The sequence below is a fragment of the Marmota marmota genome, unplaced genomic scaffold, assembly GCF_001458135.2.
Source record: "Marmota marmota marmota unplaced genomic scaffold, marMar, whole genome shotgun sequence".
Lineage (NCBI taxonomy): Eukaryota > Metazoa > Chordata > Mammalia > Rodentia > Sciuridae > Marmota > Marmota marmota.
The window spans coordinates 14144770-14164347 of NW_025999968.1; the positions used below are offsets into that span (position 1 = coordinate 14144770).

Sequence of the window (19578 nt, forward strand, 5' to 3'; positions counted from 1 at the left end):
AGTGGAAGTTCCATCGACTCCTATCTGTAGATTATGTAGATACCCACAAGTGGGACTGACTTTTTTTTTTACACCACAGTCTGTGTAAGAGGAATATGTGGAAATTTGTTTTTCCTGATTATTCCCTGCCCCCACAATAAATAAAGTTCAATGCCACTGACATGCTTGATCTCCATGTGCTATGGATTCTTTGGAGGGTCACACACCATTTTAGCACCTGTGGTTGTTTTTTGTTCATCCTACAAGAACCAATTTTTAGTTCTTTGAGGATCATGCTGCTCCTATCTAGTATGCATGACCTAGAAAAATCATTCTAGGTAGATTTCCAGCCATGTTTTACATCAGGCTATTTCCTGTGTCATTCAAAGCTTTTCTCTTTGCTTTTCCAAATGTTCAAACAAAGAAAACTGAACCAAGATTTACTCTTAAACCAGGGCTTTTCAAACCTTTCTTCCCCCAAACAAGTGTTAACTGTGAACAATACAAGTGTTAGCTAAAAGTAGACAGCTGCCTGCAAAAAATGGCTTCCAAGTCTGTTTCATTACAAAAATTCATGCAAGCCCTACACTTCACTCCTTGGTACATTTGTATTTCAGTAACTAAAGCATATTAATGTCCTCACATCTTTGAGTACTCCAGGAAGATGTACTCTTTATATCCTTTGGCCCTAACTTTTCTTGAACTTGTTTTGATATGCTCTCATTTTCATTGGAGTTCAAAAATACTATCATCATGAACAGCCATATAGACAGGTTCTCTATATATATTAATGGGATTCATTGTGACATTTCCATATGTGCAGTGTACTGATCAAATTCAACATCCTGTTTTCGCCTCATTCCCACCCTTTCCCAATTCTAGTTATCCCTATTTTACTTAAGATCTTTTTTGTTGTTGTTTTCACTTGTGAGTGAATGTGAAGTACTTGTCTTTCTGTTTGACTTATTTCACTTAACAGTACCTTCCAGTTCCATTCATTTTGCTGCAAATGACAGATTTTCATTCTTCTTTATGGATGAATAATACTCAAATTGTGTGTGTGTGTGTGTGTGTGTGAGAGAGAGAGAACAGTTTTTTTATCCATTCATCTGTTGCTGGGTACCTAGGCTAATTCCATATCTTAGCTATTGTGAATAGTACTGCCATAAACATAAGTCTGTTGGTGTCTCTTTGGTATGCTGATTCCATTTACTTTGACTATATACCCAGGAGTGGGACAACTTGGTCATGGGAGTTCTATTTTTAGTTTTTTGAGGAACCTCTATACTATTCTCCATAATAGCTGTACTAGTTTGCATTCTCACCAGTGGTATTGAAAAGTTCATTTTCTACATTCTCCTCTCCTGTTATTTTTGTTTGTTGTTTGATAATTTTCCATCTAACTGGAGTGACATGTATCTCATCATAGTTCTGATTTGGATTTCTGTGATGGCTAATAATACCAAATATTTTTAATATACTTGGTGGCCATTTGTATTTCTACTTTTGAGAAGTAGCCACTCAGATCATTCGCTCATTTTTTTTATTATTTGTTTTTTATGTTTATGTTTATGTGCTTTTTATGTTAATCCTTTATTGGATAAATAGTTGACAGATATTCCCATTCTGTAGGTTGACTCTACTTTGTTGTTCCTTCTGCTATGCAAAAGCTTTTTAGTTTGGTGTGAGCCCATTTGTTAGTTTTTGAATTGGTTTCTTATGCATTGGAGTCCCATTCAGAAAATAATTCCCTGTCTTGAAGTTGTTCCCCTATATTTTTTTTTTCCCAGTAGTTTCAGAGTTTTTGAGTTGGTTTTTGTATATGATAAGAAACAGGGGTCAAGTTTCAGTCCTCTCGGTTTGTTGAGGCTCTCCTTTCTCTAACATGTTTTTGTGCTTGTGTCAGTTCGTTGGCTCTAGAGGCATAGGTTTATTTCTTTGATTGCTTTTCTGTTCCATGGGTCTGTGTGTTTGTTTTTAGGCCAAAATCTTGCTGTTTTGCTTCCTGTGGATCTCAGTATGACTGGATCTCAGTATGACTTGAAGTCAAGAGTGATGCCTCCAGCTTTGTCTTTTTTTTGTTCAAGATTGCTTTGGCTGTTCAGGGTTTTTTGTATTTCCATATAAATTTTAGGATTGTTTTTTCTAGTTCTATGAAGAATGTCATTAATGTTTTGGTATGGATTGCTTTGAAGCTATAGATTGGTTTGGATAGTATGGACATTTTAACAATATTAATTCTTCAAGTCTATGAACATGTGAGGTTTCTCCTGTGTGCGTGTGTGCTCATTTTTTTTGTAATTTTCATTGTAGAGGTCTTCTATTTCTTGGTTAAGTTTACCCCCTAGGTATTTTTTTAAAGCTATTTTGAATGGGGTTCTTTCATGATTTCATCAAATTGATTGTTGATATATAGAAAAACAAAAAGGTTTTTGTATGTTGACATTTGTATCCTATTACTTTACTGAATTTGTTTATAAGTTCTAATAGTCTTCTTAAGTTTTTCTGTGTCTTTAATGGTGTCCTATACAAAAAAGGATAATTTGACTTCTTCCGTTCCTCTTTTATGTCTTTTATTTCTTTGTCTTCCCTAATTACTCTGCCTAAAACCTTTAGTATTATACTGAATAAGAGTGGTGAGAATGGATACACATGTCTTGCTCCTAATGTTAGAGGAAATTAGTGTTTTCAGCTTTTCTCCTTTCAGGATGAGGTTGGCTGTAGGTTTGTCATAGAGAGCCTTTATTTTGTTGATAAACAGTTTTTCCATCCCTAATTTGTTCGGGGCTTTTCTCATGATAGGATGCCAAGTTTTATCAGATGCTTTTTCTGCATCTGTTGTAATAATCATGATTTTAATCCTTTATTCTGTTGATGTGATATATTGTTTGTTGATTTGCATGTGTTGAACCATTCTTGCATCCCTAGGATGAAAACAGCTTGCTCTTGGTGAATGACATTCTGATGTGCTATTGAATTCAATTTGATAGGCCTTTGTTAACAATTTTTACATCTTTGTTTCTTCTGAGATATTGGTCTGTGTTCTTTGTTGTGTCCTTGTCTGGTTAAGGTAATAGATTTATGGCTTTAAAGAATGAGTTTGGAAGGAAGGGTTCCCTCCATCCATTTCAGTTCTTTGCAATAGTTTGGGGAAAATTGATGTCAGTACTTCTCATTTAAAGTTTGGCTCTGGGCTTTTCTTTGTTGAACTTTTTATTACCTATTCAGTCTCATTATTTGTTATTACCTATTCATATTTTTATGTCTTCATGTCAGTTTTTGTGGGTCATCTATATCCAGACATTTGTCCATTTCTTCTAGGTTTTTCCAGTTTGTAAGCTTAGTTTTTCATAATAATCCCTGATGAGTCTTTGCATTTCTGTAGTTTTGGTTGATGTAATGTCTTGTTTTTGTCTCTAATTTGATTTATTTGGATCCTCTCTCATCTTTCTTGATTTTTCCAGCTAAAAGTTTGATTTTGTTTACATTTTCAAAGAACCAATTGTTTTATTTGTCTTTATTATTGCTTGTTTAGTCTCTATTTTGTTTACATTCGTTTTGATATTTATTGTTTCCTTCTAAATTTGAGTTTGGGTTTGTTTTGCTTTTTGAAAACCTTAAGAGATACATTAAGTTGTGTATTATGTTAAGTTGTTTATTTGAAATTTTTTGATGCACGTGCTCATTACTATACACTTCCCTAATAATACCACTTTTACTGCATCAAACAAGTTTTAGTATATGTTTCCATTTTCATTTGAGAAATTTTTAAATTTCCCTGTGACTTCATTGATGACCCCAGCATTCATTCAGAAGTCTTTTGTTCAGTCTCCACTCATTTGTTATACTATCTAAAATTTATTTTGTTGTTAACTACTAGTTTTATTCCATTGTGATCAGGAAAGATACAGGATATGATTTCATTTTTTTTTAAATTTATTCAACTTGTTTTGAGATCTAAAGTTCCATGTGCTGTTAAAAAGAATGTGTTTCTCAACTATTGGATAGAATGCAATAAATCTGTAAATGTGTAAATCCACTTAATCTGTAGTATAATATAACTCCTTATTTGTTGATATTTTTCTGGTGATATGCATGTTGATGAATGTGGGGTGTTTAAATCCCCCACCATTGTTTGGGAACATTTCTTTCCCTTTAAATCTAAATAGTATTTGTTTTATAAAGTTGGTTACTTCAATATCGGGTGCATATAGATTTACAGTTATTAGATTTTCTTGCTGAATTGATCCTTTGATCATTATATAGTGACCTTTTTTTAACTTTTTGCAGTTTTTGTCTTAAAAGTCATTTTGTCATATGTAAATATAGCCATTGTTGCTCAGTTTAGATTTCCATTTGCTTAGAAGACTCTTTCCATCCTTTCATTTTCAGTCTGTGTATCTATGTCTTTATTGTGAAGTGATTTTCTTCTAGGCAACATACTGTTGACTAATTTATCTATTTGGACAATCTGTATCTTTTAATTGGAAATTTTGACATGTTTATATTCAAGGTTATTGATAAGTAGGGACTTATTCTAATCATTTTGTTGATGTTCTGGTTATTTTGAATATTCTTTGTGTTTGATGACTTATTGTATTGATAATGTTTGATTCTCTTCTCTGATCTATCTTCTACAGGGATGTATACTGTCACATATTCTCATCATGGTAGTTATCTTTCTTCCACTTCTGGGTGTAGAACTCCCTTCAGTGTCTTTGGTAAGGCTGGTCTGCTGGTCATGATTTCCCTCAGTTTTTGCTTATCTTGGTACATCTTTATTTCTCTATTTTTGAAGGTACCTTACTGGGTATAGTAATTGTGGTTATTAATTACTTTCTTTCAGAACATGAAGTATGTCACTCCATTCCCTCCTGGCCTGCAAGGTTTCTGCTAAGAAATTTGCTATTAGTCTAATGGAATGCCTTTAAATGTGATTTGACATTTTGCTCTTGGAGATGTTAATTTCTTTGTCTTGTACTTGATGGACTATAATATGCTCTGGTAAAGATCTCTTCTGGTCATGTCTGTTTGGGTTCATCTGGATGTGAACATTAATATCTTTCCCAACATTAGGGAAGTTTTCTACGATTATTTCACTGAATAAGTTTTCTAGGCTCTTAACATTTTTCTTATTACCTTTGAGTATTCCAGAAAAATGCTAATGTTTGTTCATTTAATAATGTCCCAAAGTGATTTTGAATGACTATATAACCCACATCATCTTAACTGTATACTTCAAAAAAAAAAGTCTTTAAGTTTTGATATTCTTTCTTTTGCTTGATCTAGTCTATTGTTGAAATTCTCTAGTAAGATTTCTAGTAAAATCTAGATTTCCAAGATTTCTATTTGGTTCTTTTACAGAATCTCTACTTCTTTCCTCAGTTCCTCATTCATATCTCTGCACCACCTTCCTTCCTTAACTTAATTATTTATCTGTATTCTCTTGGATCTCTTTCAGCATTTTTACAATCATTTTTTTAAATTTTTTTCTCAGGCATTTCATGCATTTCATTCATAACAGATTCGGAACCTGTTACTAAAGAGTTATTATGTTCTTTTGGAGACATATTACCTGTGTTTTCAAATTTCTTGTGTTCCTACATTGATAGTTGTACATCTGGTATATCAGATATCTCTATCACCTCTATCAGAGGTGATAGTCTTCTTAGTAAGTGGCTTTCTCATGAAGGTGTGTCTTGGGATTGGTTTGATATGTAGTGTTGGCTTTGTTTCTAGTTTGACACCCTAATCTAATCTCCCTGTGGTTTCATTGGCAGTGATTAGTGAGTTTGGGCAGGGTGTGCCATATTGGAATTGGAGAGACTCATTGTCACTACAATGAGTGACCGCAAAAAAGTGGGGACATCCTAGCAGCTCAGGCACGTATGGTGTAGAAAATAATGGGTGTGGGCTGATCACTGGATGGCTGTCCCTATAATAAGAGTAGCCTGTAGCACTGTCTTCTACCAGTCACTAGTGGGGACCTAGATGCTGCACAGGGAGAGGTGGTGGTGGCAACTGCAACATCCCCTCTCTGGTGCTCACAAGCAGTCCTGACAGCCATACATGGTCAGATAAGGTACACAGACAGAAGGTGGCTGCATAGGTAGGGTGGCAGCAGAACTGTGGTATTCTTCACTGCTGTTGCTGTGGTAGTACCCCAGTCTAAGAGTATAACCTCAACCAGAGCGGAGCAAAATTGCACTTGGCACCCCTGGGTGGGGCAAAAGCTGAAGCAGTAGAGTTGTTCAGGCCCTCCCAGCATGCCTTTGTGGGGGCAGCAGCAGAGGGAATCCCAATGTTAGCTTCTTGCCCCATCATCAACAGGCAGCAGAATGCTCAGCACAGGAGGAAGGACACATTGTACCTGCCTTTAGTCCTGGCACTGTCTTAAGTTCACACATGTCTGGCCTCATTCTTGATCTAAGAGGGCAAGCACCCTACTCCCAAGCATGGTGCACTCCATTCCCTCTGTCTCAACACCAATCCCCTGCAGTGCACCAAGCAGGCATAGGTCAGAGTCACTCAGAGTCAAATTGGGTTGCAAGGCAGCTGTTCTCCAAGCCACTGCAGTGAAATGTCTTTGGAAAATCTGGAAATGGGACTGCACAAGGTTTCTGACCCCTTAAGCAGTTCAAACCCAGAAAATAGCTCCCTTCTCAGATGTCTCTTGGTTACAGCACCCAGTGGGTCACGAGGAAATGATGTGAGAACTTTTTTGAAGGCAAAGCTAGCTACCTTGCAGATTTTAGGTTACTTATCTAAGTGAGTTACAGGCTTGTGAGGAATGTGAACCTTTCCAGTAGCCAGGATTGCTAGGACTCTTGCTTTTACCCTTATCTCTACAAATGGGAGACTCCTCCTCCCATGGGCGTGAAGCTGAGGCTGCAGATGCCAGCATATTTTGTGTTTTGTCCCAGCTCTCTGAATTACAATATTCCAGCATTCTTCCACAGTCACTTGCCTCAGAATGCAGCGCTACATGAATCACTTTGGTTCTTTGTGGAGGATACCAGTGATGGGCTCCTCTAGTCAGCCACCTTCTCCGCTCAGGTTCTTGCTTTTCTTGGTCTGGCTGATAAGTTCTTTTTCAGTGTTATCTGCAAGGATCAGCGATACACATGTTTATCAAACAAAGTCATAATTCTTAACAGTTGCCAATTATGCTATTAGATGTGTCTCTAGCTGCCACAGTATCTTTCCCACTTCAGTTGAATGTATAACTGTTCCTTTTAAACATGCATGACATGTGTATGCCTCTCAGTAATTTGTACAAAATCAAAATAGTAGTATTAGAGATCTCTTAGAAAATTACCAGCAGGATACAAGGTATTTATGACTTGTGTTTAAGTCTAGATGCTTTTCTTTCCTCAAAAGTACCTCAGAACAAATGATTTCAACATATGAATTTCATGATGGTTGATTAAAGGAAAACTTACTAGAATTTATAAGCATTTTTTAACATGATTAAAACCAAAGTATAATTTATTGTTCATCTCTGCCTGGTAATGAAAATATTTAATAGAAAAATGAATGGAATCACAAAACATACTAAAAATGCAATTCAGCAGACCATAATGATTTCAGATGTTTAATTACAGAGGCAAAACCATATAGATTTTAGCGAGATCAAGGAATTGCATGTTCTTGTATATGAGCAGACTTTAAAATACATTTCCTATAGTTCTGATATTTTTTAAAACTAGATACTATCCTCGAAGCAAAAAATTAAAAATAAGGCTATTATCTAATTTCATGTAGAAACAAATATGTTAATCCTGGTGATTTTATTTTTATGTAGGTAATGCTGATATTGCCAGAATTGTGAATGGGATAATTTTTGTTTTTTTAGTTACCTTTTCATGGAAAAAAAATATCATCCATGTCTTTATTTAAAAAGAGAATATGAAATAATGTGTCTAATCAATTTTTATAACTTAGAAATATCAGTCAGTGTACAGTACCTTCTGAAGCCACTGGAATAGGTAGCAAGGCAGAGAGCAGGAGCCAGAGGGGACATTTTGTGCCTGAGGCATTTGGCTTGGAGCCACTTCACTTTTGCTTCTTGTCCTTGGATTTGTTGCTTGGCATTTTCCAGCTGTTAAATAAAGTCTTGTCTAGAAACTTGTCTAGAAATGTATAGCTGTTTGATGGCATAAATTTGACTTCTTATTTAATCCTTTTGCGTTTTGGTAACATAGGCTTTTTAAATACTGTACAGAATATAGCTATAGGGATGAACATACCCTGTCCAGTTAGCTAGGCCGTGCCCTGGGATCTGCATGGGGAGGAGGCCTGGAATTAATTTTCTCTTAAGGACACTGTTCATTCATGGGCACTAATCTCATTGATTTCACTTTGAGAAACTACTATCATTGGGAAACTGATCTAGAATCCATTTCTCCACTCCTGATGTTTAATCTAGCCTTTCTTTTTCTCATACACATCCTGCTACATGGAAATCTGGATAAATTGTTGAGCACAGTGTCATGTTTAATTCTGTTCAACCTTTTGATTAATAAAGTCAAAGCCTCTGCTCTGTTCTTTTAATTTTTTTTTTCTCTAGCCTCAGTAAAGCATAGCATTATAGACCTGAAAAATTAGGCAGGAAGAGACCATACAAAAAGTGTCTTGAGTTTCTCTGCTGTGACACAGGTGGGATAGAGGACGTTTGGGGGGGTGTTCCTCATGTGTATGTATGAGCTTAGAGTGTTTCTTCTGGTAGAAACCTCCCAAGACTCTTCCTCTGGGGACCATCAGCCACAGCCTGTGCCAGGGTTCAGAAAGATAAATTATACAGCTAAATAAAGTAAAACCTTCCTCTTTTAGACAGTAGTTTCCTTCTGTATCTCTTATTTCATATGATTTGAAAAATGTGAAATCTAAAATTGAATGCATAAATTTCTCGAACCACAAATACATATTCTACCACAACTTCTCTAATGTTCAAAATGGGAATGATATTACCTATCTCACAATGAAATGGAAAAAGGGTAAAAGTTTGTAAAGATAGTGGAAAATTATATTATTTTACTTAAAATAACACCATTATGTTTTAATGTCTTCATTTTTATCTGTTTCAATGGTCTCTCTCTTTAAAATCTACACAGATGGTTCACAAGCACCAGCCAGACCCCCCAAACCACGACCCCGCAGGACTGCACCAGAAATTCACCACAGAAAACCCCATGGGCCTGAGGCAGCATTGGAAAATGTCGATGCAAAAATTGCAAAACTCATGGGAGAGGGTTATGCCTTTGAAGAGGTGAAGAGAGCCTTAGAGATAGCCCAGAATAATGTTGAAGTGGCCCGTAGCATCCTCCGAGAATTTGCCTTTCCTCCTGCAGTCTCCCCACGTCTAAATCTATAGCAGCCAGAACTGTAGATACCACAGTGGAAAGAAGTTGACAAATATTCCAGGAGTATGGAAAGAGGATTGAGATGGAATTCAAGAGGGAGAGCATCTTGGGAGGGAGGCCAGAGTGCAGCTTCACAGAAGTCTGTTACTTGCTCAGGATGTTGATTCTGCGGCTTCCTTGTTTTTGCTAGCCATACTTTTAAATCAGGGTTGAACTGACAAAAATAATTTAAAGACGTTTACTTCCCATGAACTTTGAATCTGTGAAATGCTTTTCCTTGTTTACAAGTTGACAAAGTTGAAGTTTGTTTTTGTTTTCGATACCTGTACTGTGTTCTTGACGAACCCTTTGTAGAGTGGTCAGGTCTGCTGTAACATTTCCCATCAACTCTTGCTGTCCATGTCAGCAGCTAAAGCACCTCTTCATTTTGGTCTCTGCCATCCATGCCCCAAGCCCAACCCCTAGGTCCAGTTCCATTTCTCTCATTTACAAGATGCTTTAAAGGTTCTGATTTTCAACATATCAAACTAATGCAAAAAAGAAAAACAAAATGTGTATGGTCTTCACTACTGAGTCTTTTCTTTGGAAACCATCACTGTTGACAGATGGGAAAAAACCTGAATGTATAAAGCATATATTTGTCAATTAACTGCCTTTTCTAAGGGTTTTTTACGTAATATAGAGGAGATTCCCTTGGTAGGTTTTGTAACCTTTAATTTTCCACATGTTCTGTCTCTGTCATCCCAGGATGCCACAATGCTGTAAAAATCAAAAAAATATGAGAAAGCAACTACTGCAGATGTGAGAGACATACACTTGCACAAGACAATGCCATACTGAAGTAATATAATGAGGTCCCCTGATACTTAGCCCTGTATTACTTTCAGGAGGCCATCTCCCCAAAATATATTCAACTAAAAATAAAATCATGGACATATCTTTTCCAAAGTGGAACAGATTTCATTTCCTATTTGTGCCATCAGACCCTGGTTTCGAACAGCCATGGGATCCACTTCACATTGCAATGGGATTATTAAATCTTTGATGCACTGTTAAGTTCCAATGCTACTGTGGCAAAGTTTTTGCAAAGTTCTTAGTAAATTTCTCTTTCCAAATTCGGGTTCATATTTGATTTGTAGATGTGATCATTGTTCCACATTGCTTCAATCAGTCAGGTAAAAGAAGTTAATATAATTTTGCCTTTTTTACAAAATAGGTTTCTTCAGAAACCATGTTATTACTTTTAATAAATCTATAAATATTTATTGAGCATCTACAATGTGCTTGGCATTATTAGGCACTGTGTTTTTAAGCACAAACTCTCACAGGCTGATTCCAATATAATTGGTTTGTTATTTTTTATATGCATTTTTGATAGCAGAAGTCTCTGATGGACAAAACCTGGAAGGTTTCCATTATAGCCTCAGGATTTTCCAATAGTTTTTTTTTTTTTCCATTCCTAATGAGAAGTTAGTGAAGAAATGAGACAGACAAAACTCTCCCTATATAAAATGCCTGAACCCACAGAAAGTTTTCTAACTATGGACAAATTGTGGGTTTCAGCATGTTTCTACCACTCCATTCTTAACTTCACCCATCACTTTTGTGTTGTAAAAAACAAGAAATGCATCAGAGAGTGAGACTCTCCTCGGGACATGATAGGACATCAGCTAGGTCTGATGAAACTAATGTTGTACAAGACTTGTGCAGACAGGCAAGTTGACCCAGGGCGGGGGGAACTCACAAATTCCTTTGCAAAGTGACACACACCCTTTCTTTACAGTCTGGCTTTCTTGAGGACTCATAGGCCATGCATAGTTTGTACTCTTGTATGAATTTCTTCAGATGACTAAGCTGGTTATATCCCTAAAGGGGGATTTTTAAATTTGCCTTAGATGCTGTTCCTTTGAGTAAATAAGTACCGTTTTTTTACACTTTTAGAATGGCATTGACAATTCTCTTTTGCTTTGTGAACTCCATGTTATGAGTTTTAACTTGTTTTTTTCAGTTTTTGATGTCACATTGGAATAGCACTGTATATTTTGGGCTTTTTATGACTTACCAATGATAGGTGAAGTCGAAAAGCCAAAAGTTGCCACTTTTTTTGTGATAATGTTTTAGAGAATGAAGTAAAATAAGAACATTAGGAAACAGTACATTCTCATTCAGTTTTCAAGTAATAATGAAAATTTTCAGTGAGAAATTAAAAAGACAAGACATAATGATATAGTAAATTTGGACCTGAAAATTTTTTTGGAAGGGGACTTTTACAGTTTTCTAGCCTCCACAAAAATCTCTATGCATCTTGTGCTCAGTAGCAGCCATTAGTTTTATCATTAAGTAAAATAAATCAAAAATTTATATCAAATGGAATAAGGGAAACTGTCACACTATGGTGAAAACTCATAGCTACATGTTGCCTATGATGTCATGCTTATAAAGAATTTTTTGAGGAGATAATTAAACCAGATTTTTTTATTATATATAGTGACATCCTGTTAATAGGAAATGTTCCCAAATTTCTTTCACTGTAATCCTGTAAGTTAGACCTTTCTCCCAATTCTTAAGATTTGGTAAAATTATTCTTTAAGCCAATATTTATTATTCATGAGATTACAACACAATCATGACCAATATTAACCCCCACAACAGAATATGTTCTGGGGTAGAACAATTTATCATAATATTTCAGTACATTTATCTCCATAATCTGTTTTGAGTTTATGTTCCCCTAGATATCTGATATTCACAGCCAAATTTTCTAGAATTGAATCAAAGCATTTTATGCTCAACTTAGAATTCCTTCCATGAATGCAGCGACAAGACCTTTAGCTCTGCCCCGTCTGTTTCTCTGCCCACATTGCAAATAGTCTTAATGATGGAGCCCCAATTGTAACCTCAAAGGGCTCATTTGTTAACTTGGTATTTCACACACCAAAAACAACTTGCAAAGGTGTCTTCATAATGTGAACTTTTAAATTTTTCAGTTCCAGAAGCATTTCCTGGACATATTTTTTCCTCTTACATTTTCAACTTGAAGCTTTAATTTGCACTGAATTATCTAATCTGGTTTCAAAACAAAAAAAAAGTTTCAAACTCATCCATTTGGAAGCAAATTACCGTTTGTTTTAAATAATACAGGTACTGCCTGATAACCTGGTATTTTAGTGTTTCTAATGAGTTTCCAGAAGAAGATGGCAAGAGAGTGAAGTGTTTTCTTTCCCATGACCATTTTGTTGTTTTTTAATGCCTTTTAAAAAAACATGTCCAATGTGGCAAAATAGTTATGTGTTTGATTAATTTATATTTTATTCATTCTTTTTCAATTCTGGTTATTTTGTACCATCGAGGACTTTATCTGTTCTTTTAAGGTATTTTATAAAATGAACGTTAACAAAATGTTGAGTTGGTATTTTATTTTTCAAATGAATGCAAGTATTTCTTTCAGAGCATTTATACATTGTGATTAGGCTTCATATTCAGAAAAAGACATTTAATAGCTAGCTAGACAAAGGGGTGTGAGGTGTCTATCCTAGATGGTTTAGTTATTAAATACCAAGACCATGTAACTTTAAGGAAATCTAATAGATAAACTACCCTCATACCAAGACCTCAAGTGAAGGTTATATCAAAGTTCCCAGTAATAAAAGCCATATTTGGGGAAAGGCCAAAGTTCTTTGAGATGAAATACTAGATAATTGACAATTCCCAATCAACAGTTATATCCTCTCTTAAAAATCCTGACATTTCTAATCATTGGAAAAATATTGGAGGGGGGACAGATTTTTTAAATGCTAATTTATTTTATATCAAGAACCATAGAATATTTTTCAATTAATTAGGACATGCAAAGTCAGACATAGCAATAGTAATTATTCCCTTGAAACACAGACACTGAAATGGAAGATACACAAGGAATAATTCGAGTAAAATGAATGCTGTGTGAAAGTCACCATATTGTACTGGAATTGCGTGTTTATGCTAAGTGCTTAAGAATGAATTATTGGCCCCTTACTGTGAAGAAGGAGCTTGCTATTGAAGCCTTCAATACTGTCAACAATCATGCTTCTTTTAGGACCACGAGAGGAAAATCTGGATGACAAATTCTCTATGGAGACTATAAAGTCACTGGCTGTTCAGTATTTTATCAGCCTAAATAATGAGCAAAGTTTGTTGTTTAAAAAAAAAAAAAAAAAGGTGACGAGGTAAAGCTTCTCAATGAGGAACAGCACACATGATCAAACATTGTTATTTGGGCAGAGGGCAGAGGTAGTGAGCCTGAGGATGGGAGAGGAGCCAAGGGAGAGAAGGGCTGTGGGCTTGGAGGTGAGACTGGGCAGGCCACTCAGGACCCCAGAGACAGGAGCAGGAGTCCCTGGTTGGAGGCCAGAGACAAGCAACCATGGAAATAACAATGACTTCTCAACACAGAAGAATTGGGATGTGTCTAACAGGAACTGTTGCATCAAATGACAATCTGATGGCAAGGCTAAAATCTAACGTTCATGCTTCTATGTGCTTTTGTTCATTTTCAAAGGAAACCTGGAAAATTATTCTTACCTATTTTTGCTGGGTTTTCATCCCTACTGCCCCTATCCTCTTTGGGCTGTAAATGATAACTTCCTTCTATTTTAAATGCCCTCTGATTGCTTTCTGTGGCTCTAGGGAATGACAGAATGAAGCTTCTGAAGTTCAAATCCAAGGTCACACCTGTAGGTGAAATCCCTGGTGGCTCTCTGGTAGGGATTCCACATCTGCCACCTCACCTTCCACAGTTCCTCTTTACTTCTGCTGAGCTTACAGTTGCCAAAGTGTATCCCATGTCTGCATGTAATAGTCCTAAATTAGCTCTGTCCCTTCATCCAGACTGGCTAACTCATTCTTCAAAATCCAGTTCAAGTATTGTATTGGTGAAGCATTTTCTGTCTTACCCTACAAGCCGAGTGGAGTTTGCCACCTTTTATGTCTTACACAGCACCAATCTTATGACACTAACCATGTGGTTTGCAATTACTCCACCTTTGGCCTCAGCAAGACTGAACTTCAGGAGAGGAAGGATGCCGATGTTATGTCTATGTCCCACTCTCATACAGAGCCCTGCAGGGTACACAATGAAATACTTCAAAAATATGGACAGTTGCACACTTGAGCAGCCAATAGTGGAAACAGTCCTGAGTTCTAGTCCCAGCTCAGCTGCTTGCTACCTCTGTGGAAAATATCTTTGCTTTGATCTCTTGCTTCACACATAGACTAGAAGATGTATAAAAGCACTTGCTAAATGTGATCACCCTAGATGCCTTTGTTTTTATTCTTTAGGTGGGGACCAAAAATTATTTAATAACTGAAAAATATTAGATTTACAACATAAAAATTAGGAGATTTAAAAACTTATTTTGATAGAGTTCAACCTGTTTTTAGTCACTTGAGACTATAAAAGAATGTTTCTTCATAAGGAGGTTATGATAAAACATATCTAATCAAAAGGTTACTACTCACAAATTCCCATGACAGGAAAATAGTATTTAAAAGTGTAGGTTCTGGAGCCAGACTGCCTATGATCAATCTCTATCTCTGCCACTTCCAAGCTCTGTGACCTTAGGAAACTGTTCTAACCCTTCTGTGCTTTGGGTGCTTCATTTGTAAAATTGGAATAGCAACCACGTCTACAGTAAAGATTTGATAAAAGGACTTGATGAATGAGTTACAGATTAAAAAAACTAAAAGCAGTGAATGGTACTTAAGAAATGCACAATAAATGACAGCTGTCATTACTGTTTGCCCTATTCAGGAAATTTAAGTTACTATCCATCTCTCAGAAGCCCCAGAATAGACAGCAAAATGAAGCAGGTCTAATTTGTCTTCTTAGTTCACACAGCAAGAGGCCATCCTGGCAGCCTTAAGACATCAGTGGGAAGTAATTATTCTGGTTAAACTGGGGATATCTGAAATCTAAAAAGGTAATAAGCTGTGTGTCCTGAGCCTTTATCACCACCACATACTCATCCTGTGCTTGCTATTCAAAGCCCAATGCAATAGAATATTACCCAGGTCCCACAAGGGTGATAGCCCAATTCATGCGGAGTGACCCTGAATCTATCTACGAAAAGACCACACAGACACAAAATAGCTTTTGGGGGAGTCAGAGATGGCTCTGAGACCTCAGAAGCAGCTCCCACGCTGGAGGGCAAAGGGAACAAGGGAGGCAAGAGAGTGAGTGTACCCTGAACCCCTGCATTTATTAGGGGAAGACATTCAATAGAGTATTTCACCCAAATGAGGCAAGCGATTGTGCTAAAACAAACAGCGGGGTGCAGCCCAGTCCCACTGAGTGACGCCCAAGCCCAGAGCTGCACATCCTTGCCCAGGGAAAGTAAGGCCCACTTGCTTCACACTGCTTGCAATGCCAATTCCACAGCCACGTTACTCAAGGATAAAGGGGCATGCTTAGCTCCTGTTCAGGTCTCCCCACACACACAATGGAAGTGCAGATCAGAGAGGTAGAGCTGGTGGGACCCCAAAACAGCAGGTTCCAAATGAGCTGTTCTTGAGTTTAAAATCTAGTTTGGGTATAAAAACTCTTTTTCCTTGGGGTATAGAGAAAAGTAACCTAACTGGTGAGTTCCTTTAGATCTCATACCAAATGCAGCAGGATGCTAAAGAGGACTTTGCCTTCATTCCTGAAAGGAGGCAAAAACCCCAAAGCTGAAGACAGCACATGAGAGCTTAGTGCTGCCTCATTCTGAGAACACCCAACACACATCCTCAGGACCCAGGTATCTGTGCCAGAGCCCTGTCTCCACACATCTGCCACACGGGTGAGGAGGAGACGCTGGCTGGGCCTGAGAGAGTAAAGAATGGGAATGTTGTGGATTGAGCCACCTCTCCTTGTCCACATGGTGACAGCTCCAAGAGAGGTAACAACATCCAATTCCACTGAACAGACACAGGTAGTGGACTATCTGAGTGTCAATCTGTGAGTATTTGTGCACAGAAAAAAAATATGAAGAGAGGAGGTATAGTAAGTCATCTGAGAGGCATCTCACTTCTAGGAGAGCAAGGCCATATCGCATTCCCAAAGACACACAGGTCATTGGAGGTGGCCAAACTATGAGCCATCTCAACATGAACCAATGAAGCCCCTGCCAGGCACAGTAACCCATGTCCTTTGGGGTGCATACTGCTGGACCAGGCTCTAGGGAGTCAAGCCAGTGGACACGGGATCTGTCCCACAGTGACCCGGTGAATGGCTTCCCAAAGAAGACATGCCTGAGCTCAGTGACACAGTCCACTCATGACAGAGGTGGAATAGGAAATCAAGATGTACCACATGAAGAAAGAGCCAACAGAGTGGGAAAACATCTTTACTACACACACATCAGATAAAGCATTAATCTCTAGGATATATAAAAAAAACTCAAATGAATTTAACACCAAAAAAATAAATAACCCAATCAATAATGGGCTAAGCAACTGAACAGACACTTTTCAGGAGAAGATACACAGTCAACAAATATATGAAAAAAATATTCAACTTCTCTAGCAATTAGAGAAATGCAAATCAAAACTACTCTTTAAGATACCATCTCACTCCAGTCATAATGGCAGTTATCAAGAATACAAGCAACAATAAATGTTGGCAAGGATGTGGGGAAAAGGGTACACTCACATTGCTGGTGGGATTGCAAATCGGTGACCACTCTGGAAAGCAGTTATGAAGATGCCTTATAAAACTTGGAATGGAACCACCATTTGACCCAGCTATCACACTCCTTTGTCTATACCCAAAGGACTTAAAATCAGCATGTTATAGTGACGCAGCCACATCAATGTTCATAGCAGCTCAATTCACAATAGCTAAACTGTGGAAACAACTTAGGTGTCAATAAATGAATGGATAGAGAAACTCTGGTATATCTACACAATGGAATATTAATCAGCATTAGAAGAGAATAAAATTATGGCATTTGCATTAATGGATAGAATTGGAGAATATCATGCTAAGCAAATAAGCCAATCCTAAAAACCAAAGGCCAAATGTTCTCTCTGACCAGTGGGTGCTGATCCTTAATGGGAGGAGCATGGGAAGAATGAAGTAACTTTGATTGGACAAAGCAGAGGGGCATGGGGTAGGAAAGATAGTGGAATGAGATGGACACCATTACCCTAGGTACATGCATGACTGCACATATGGTGTGATGCTACATCATGTACAACCAGAGAAATGAAAAGTTGTGCTCCATTTCTGTACCATGAACCAAAATGCTTCTGCTGTCATGTATAACTAATTAGAACAAATAAAAAATAAAAATAAAAATTATCAAAACTATCTTTTAAGGAAATGATACTTCAGAATATAGTCAGTGAATAGAAATATAGTTTTCATGTATGTTTATGAACAAAGAAACCTTCATAAAATTTGGTATGACTGTAACAGTCTAATAAATTCAAATAGTATCATTAAAAAAAAAAAAGTTGGGGACCGGGGTTAAGACTCAGTGGCAGAGCACTCGCCTCGCATGTGCAAAGCCCTGGGTTTGATCCTCAGCACCACATATAAATAAATAGATAGATAGATACACAGATAGATAGATAGATAGATAAAGTTATCTTTTAAAAAAGGTGCACCACACCAGTGCCTATGAAGTCAAAAGACTAGTGCTCCTGTCTTAAACTCCTCTTGCCCCATCCTAAGCCTGAAGAAGCAGAGTGAGGAGGATCCAAAGGTGGGTCCTGTTTGTCTTCTGTTCTTCACCTGTGAGGTTGAATCCTGGCTGATACTGGGGACAGCAAACAGGCTAAGCTGAAAGAGCAGACCAAAAATCCGCAGATTAAAGCAGCAGTTGTATAAATGGACAAACATCAATATTCTGTGTTGGCAGCCTACTGGTTCCCAAATGTTCAATACACTGGTTATTTTTTAAAAACTGAACATTTCATTTCAAATGGATTTTAGTGGTTTCCTTAGCTTCTCAAAGTCAGAAAGTAACTGGAGGGTCTTCTCTGGGAAGATGCTGTGACCTAGGCAGATCTGTTTTATTTCCCCAGGAATGTGCTTCCCTAGCAAGCTCATTTCTTTCAGCCCTCAAGCTGCAAATTCTGCCTAACTCCTATCACTGTCTCCCCAGCAGAGCCCCTGTCTCTGTCAGCCAGGAGTGCAGAGGCCAGCTCATCCCCACTCTACCTTCACTATAGACATTTCTTCTCCCTTGGCAAACTATTCACACCTTGTTGGTTAGCTTGTTTGTGAAGTAAATATGTGGGGCATGAAATAAAACAGCTGGCAGCGACCTACCTTAAACATCAATGACTGTCCTGAAATTACTCTCAAAAGAAATCAGTTTCCCTAAAGAACCATTCCAATGTAAGATGCAAGGATTTTTGCAGAAAATTAAACTTAACCACAGGTTCCTAGGCCCTAGACTATTCAAATGTGGATCAAAAACAGAAGTACCAAGGCATTTATTCATATAAATGTTTAATCAAGTGCAATGTGCAATGTCTATTTATTTGGAATTTCCTGCAAAAGAAGGGAGAATAAATGGTTGAAAGCAAGACTAATGTATCTCTACTGGGCATTTTAATCAGTGCTAACATAATTAAACATTTATACAACACTTTGGGCTCAGGGAAGTTTTATATTTTGTTTTCAAAGTTATATATCTCAAAACTCCTGTGAAGTAAGTACATTACATTTGCTATTTGCTCTTTCACACAGAGAAAAATTATAAAGCAGAGAACATCAGTATCTTTCCCTGGATCATCTAATAATTAACAAAAGCTAGATTTATAATCTATCAATTAGTCTCAGCCCATGGATTAGATATGAAAATTTGACCTAAAAAGAATCACATAAGATCTAAGTATCCTTTCGTGGGCAAAAAGGAAAATTTACAACGAGGGACCACCTGTTACCATTATTGCATACTGAAGCAGATATGAACTTGAAAGATAAATATATGTTTACAAATCATCCAGTGTTTTTTTTTTTTTTTCTCTAAGAATGCTTTGTTGATTGTTGTGTTACTCAGCTTTTGGTTGCTACAACAGAATCCAGGAGAAAAATCAACTTAAAGGAGAAAAGACATACTTTGCTCAGATCCAGAGGTTTCTGTCCATGGTCACTTGACCCCATCACTCTGGGCCTTTGGCATGAAAGATCATCATGGTGGGGAGCTTGTGGTGGCACAGAACTACTCATCTGGTCAGGAAGCAGAGAGAAGGAGAGGGATCTTGAGAA

At 37.3% G+C, this 19578-nt stretch overlaps 1 protein-coding gene across 5 annotated transcripts in view; it reads left to right on the top strand.

The window, feature by feature from the left end:
• Positions 1-12483, top strand: part of Cblb (Cbl proto-oncogene B) — a 203276-nt gene extending 190793 nt beyond the window's left edge. For all 5 annotated transcript variants that reach the window (XM_015478558.2, XM_015478561.2, XM_015478560.2 and 2 more), the window contains one exon: positions 9093-12483. In XM_015478558.2, the coding sequence (XP_015334044.1) occupies positions 9093-9352 (260 nt within the window). In that variant the 3' untranslated portion in view covers positions 9353-12483. The remainder of the gene's footprint in view (positions 1-9092) is intronic.
• Positions 12484-19578: the final 7095 nt, after the last annotated feature.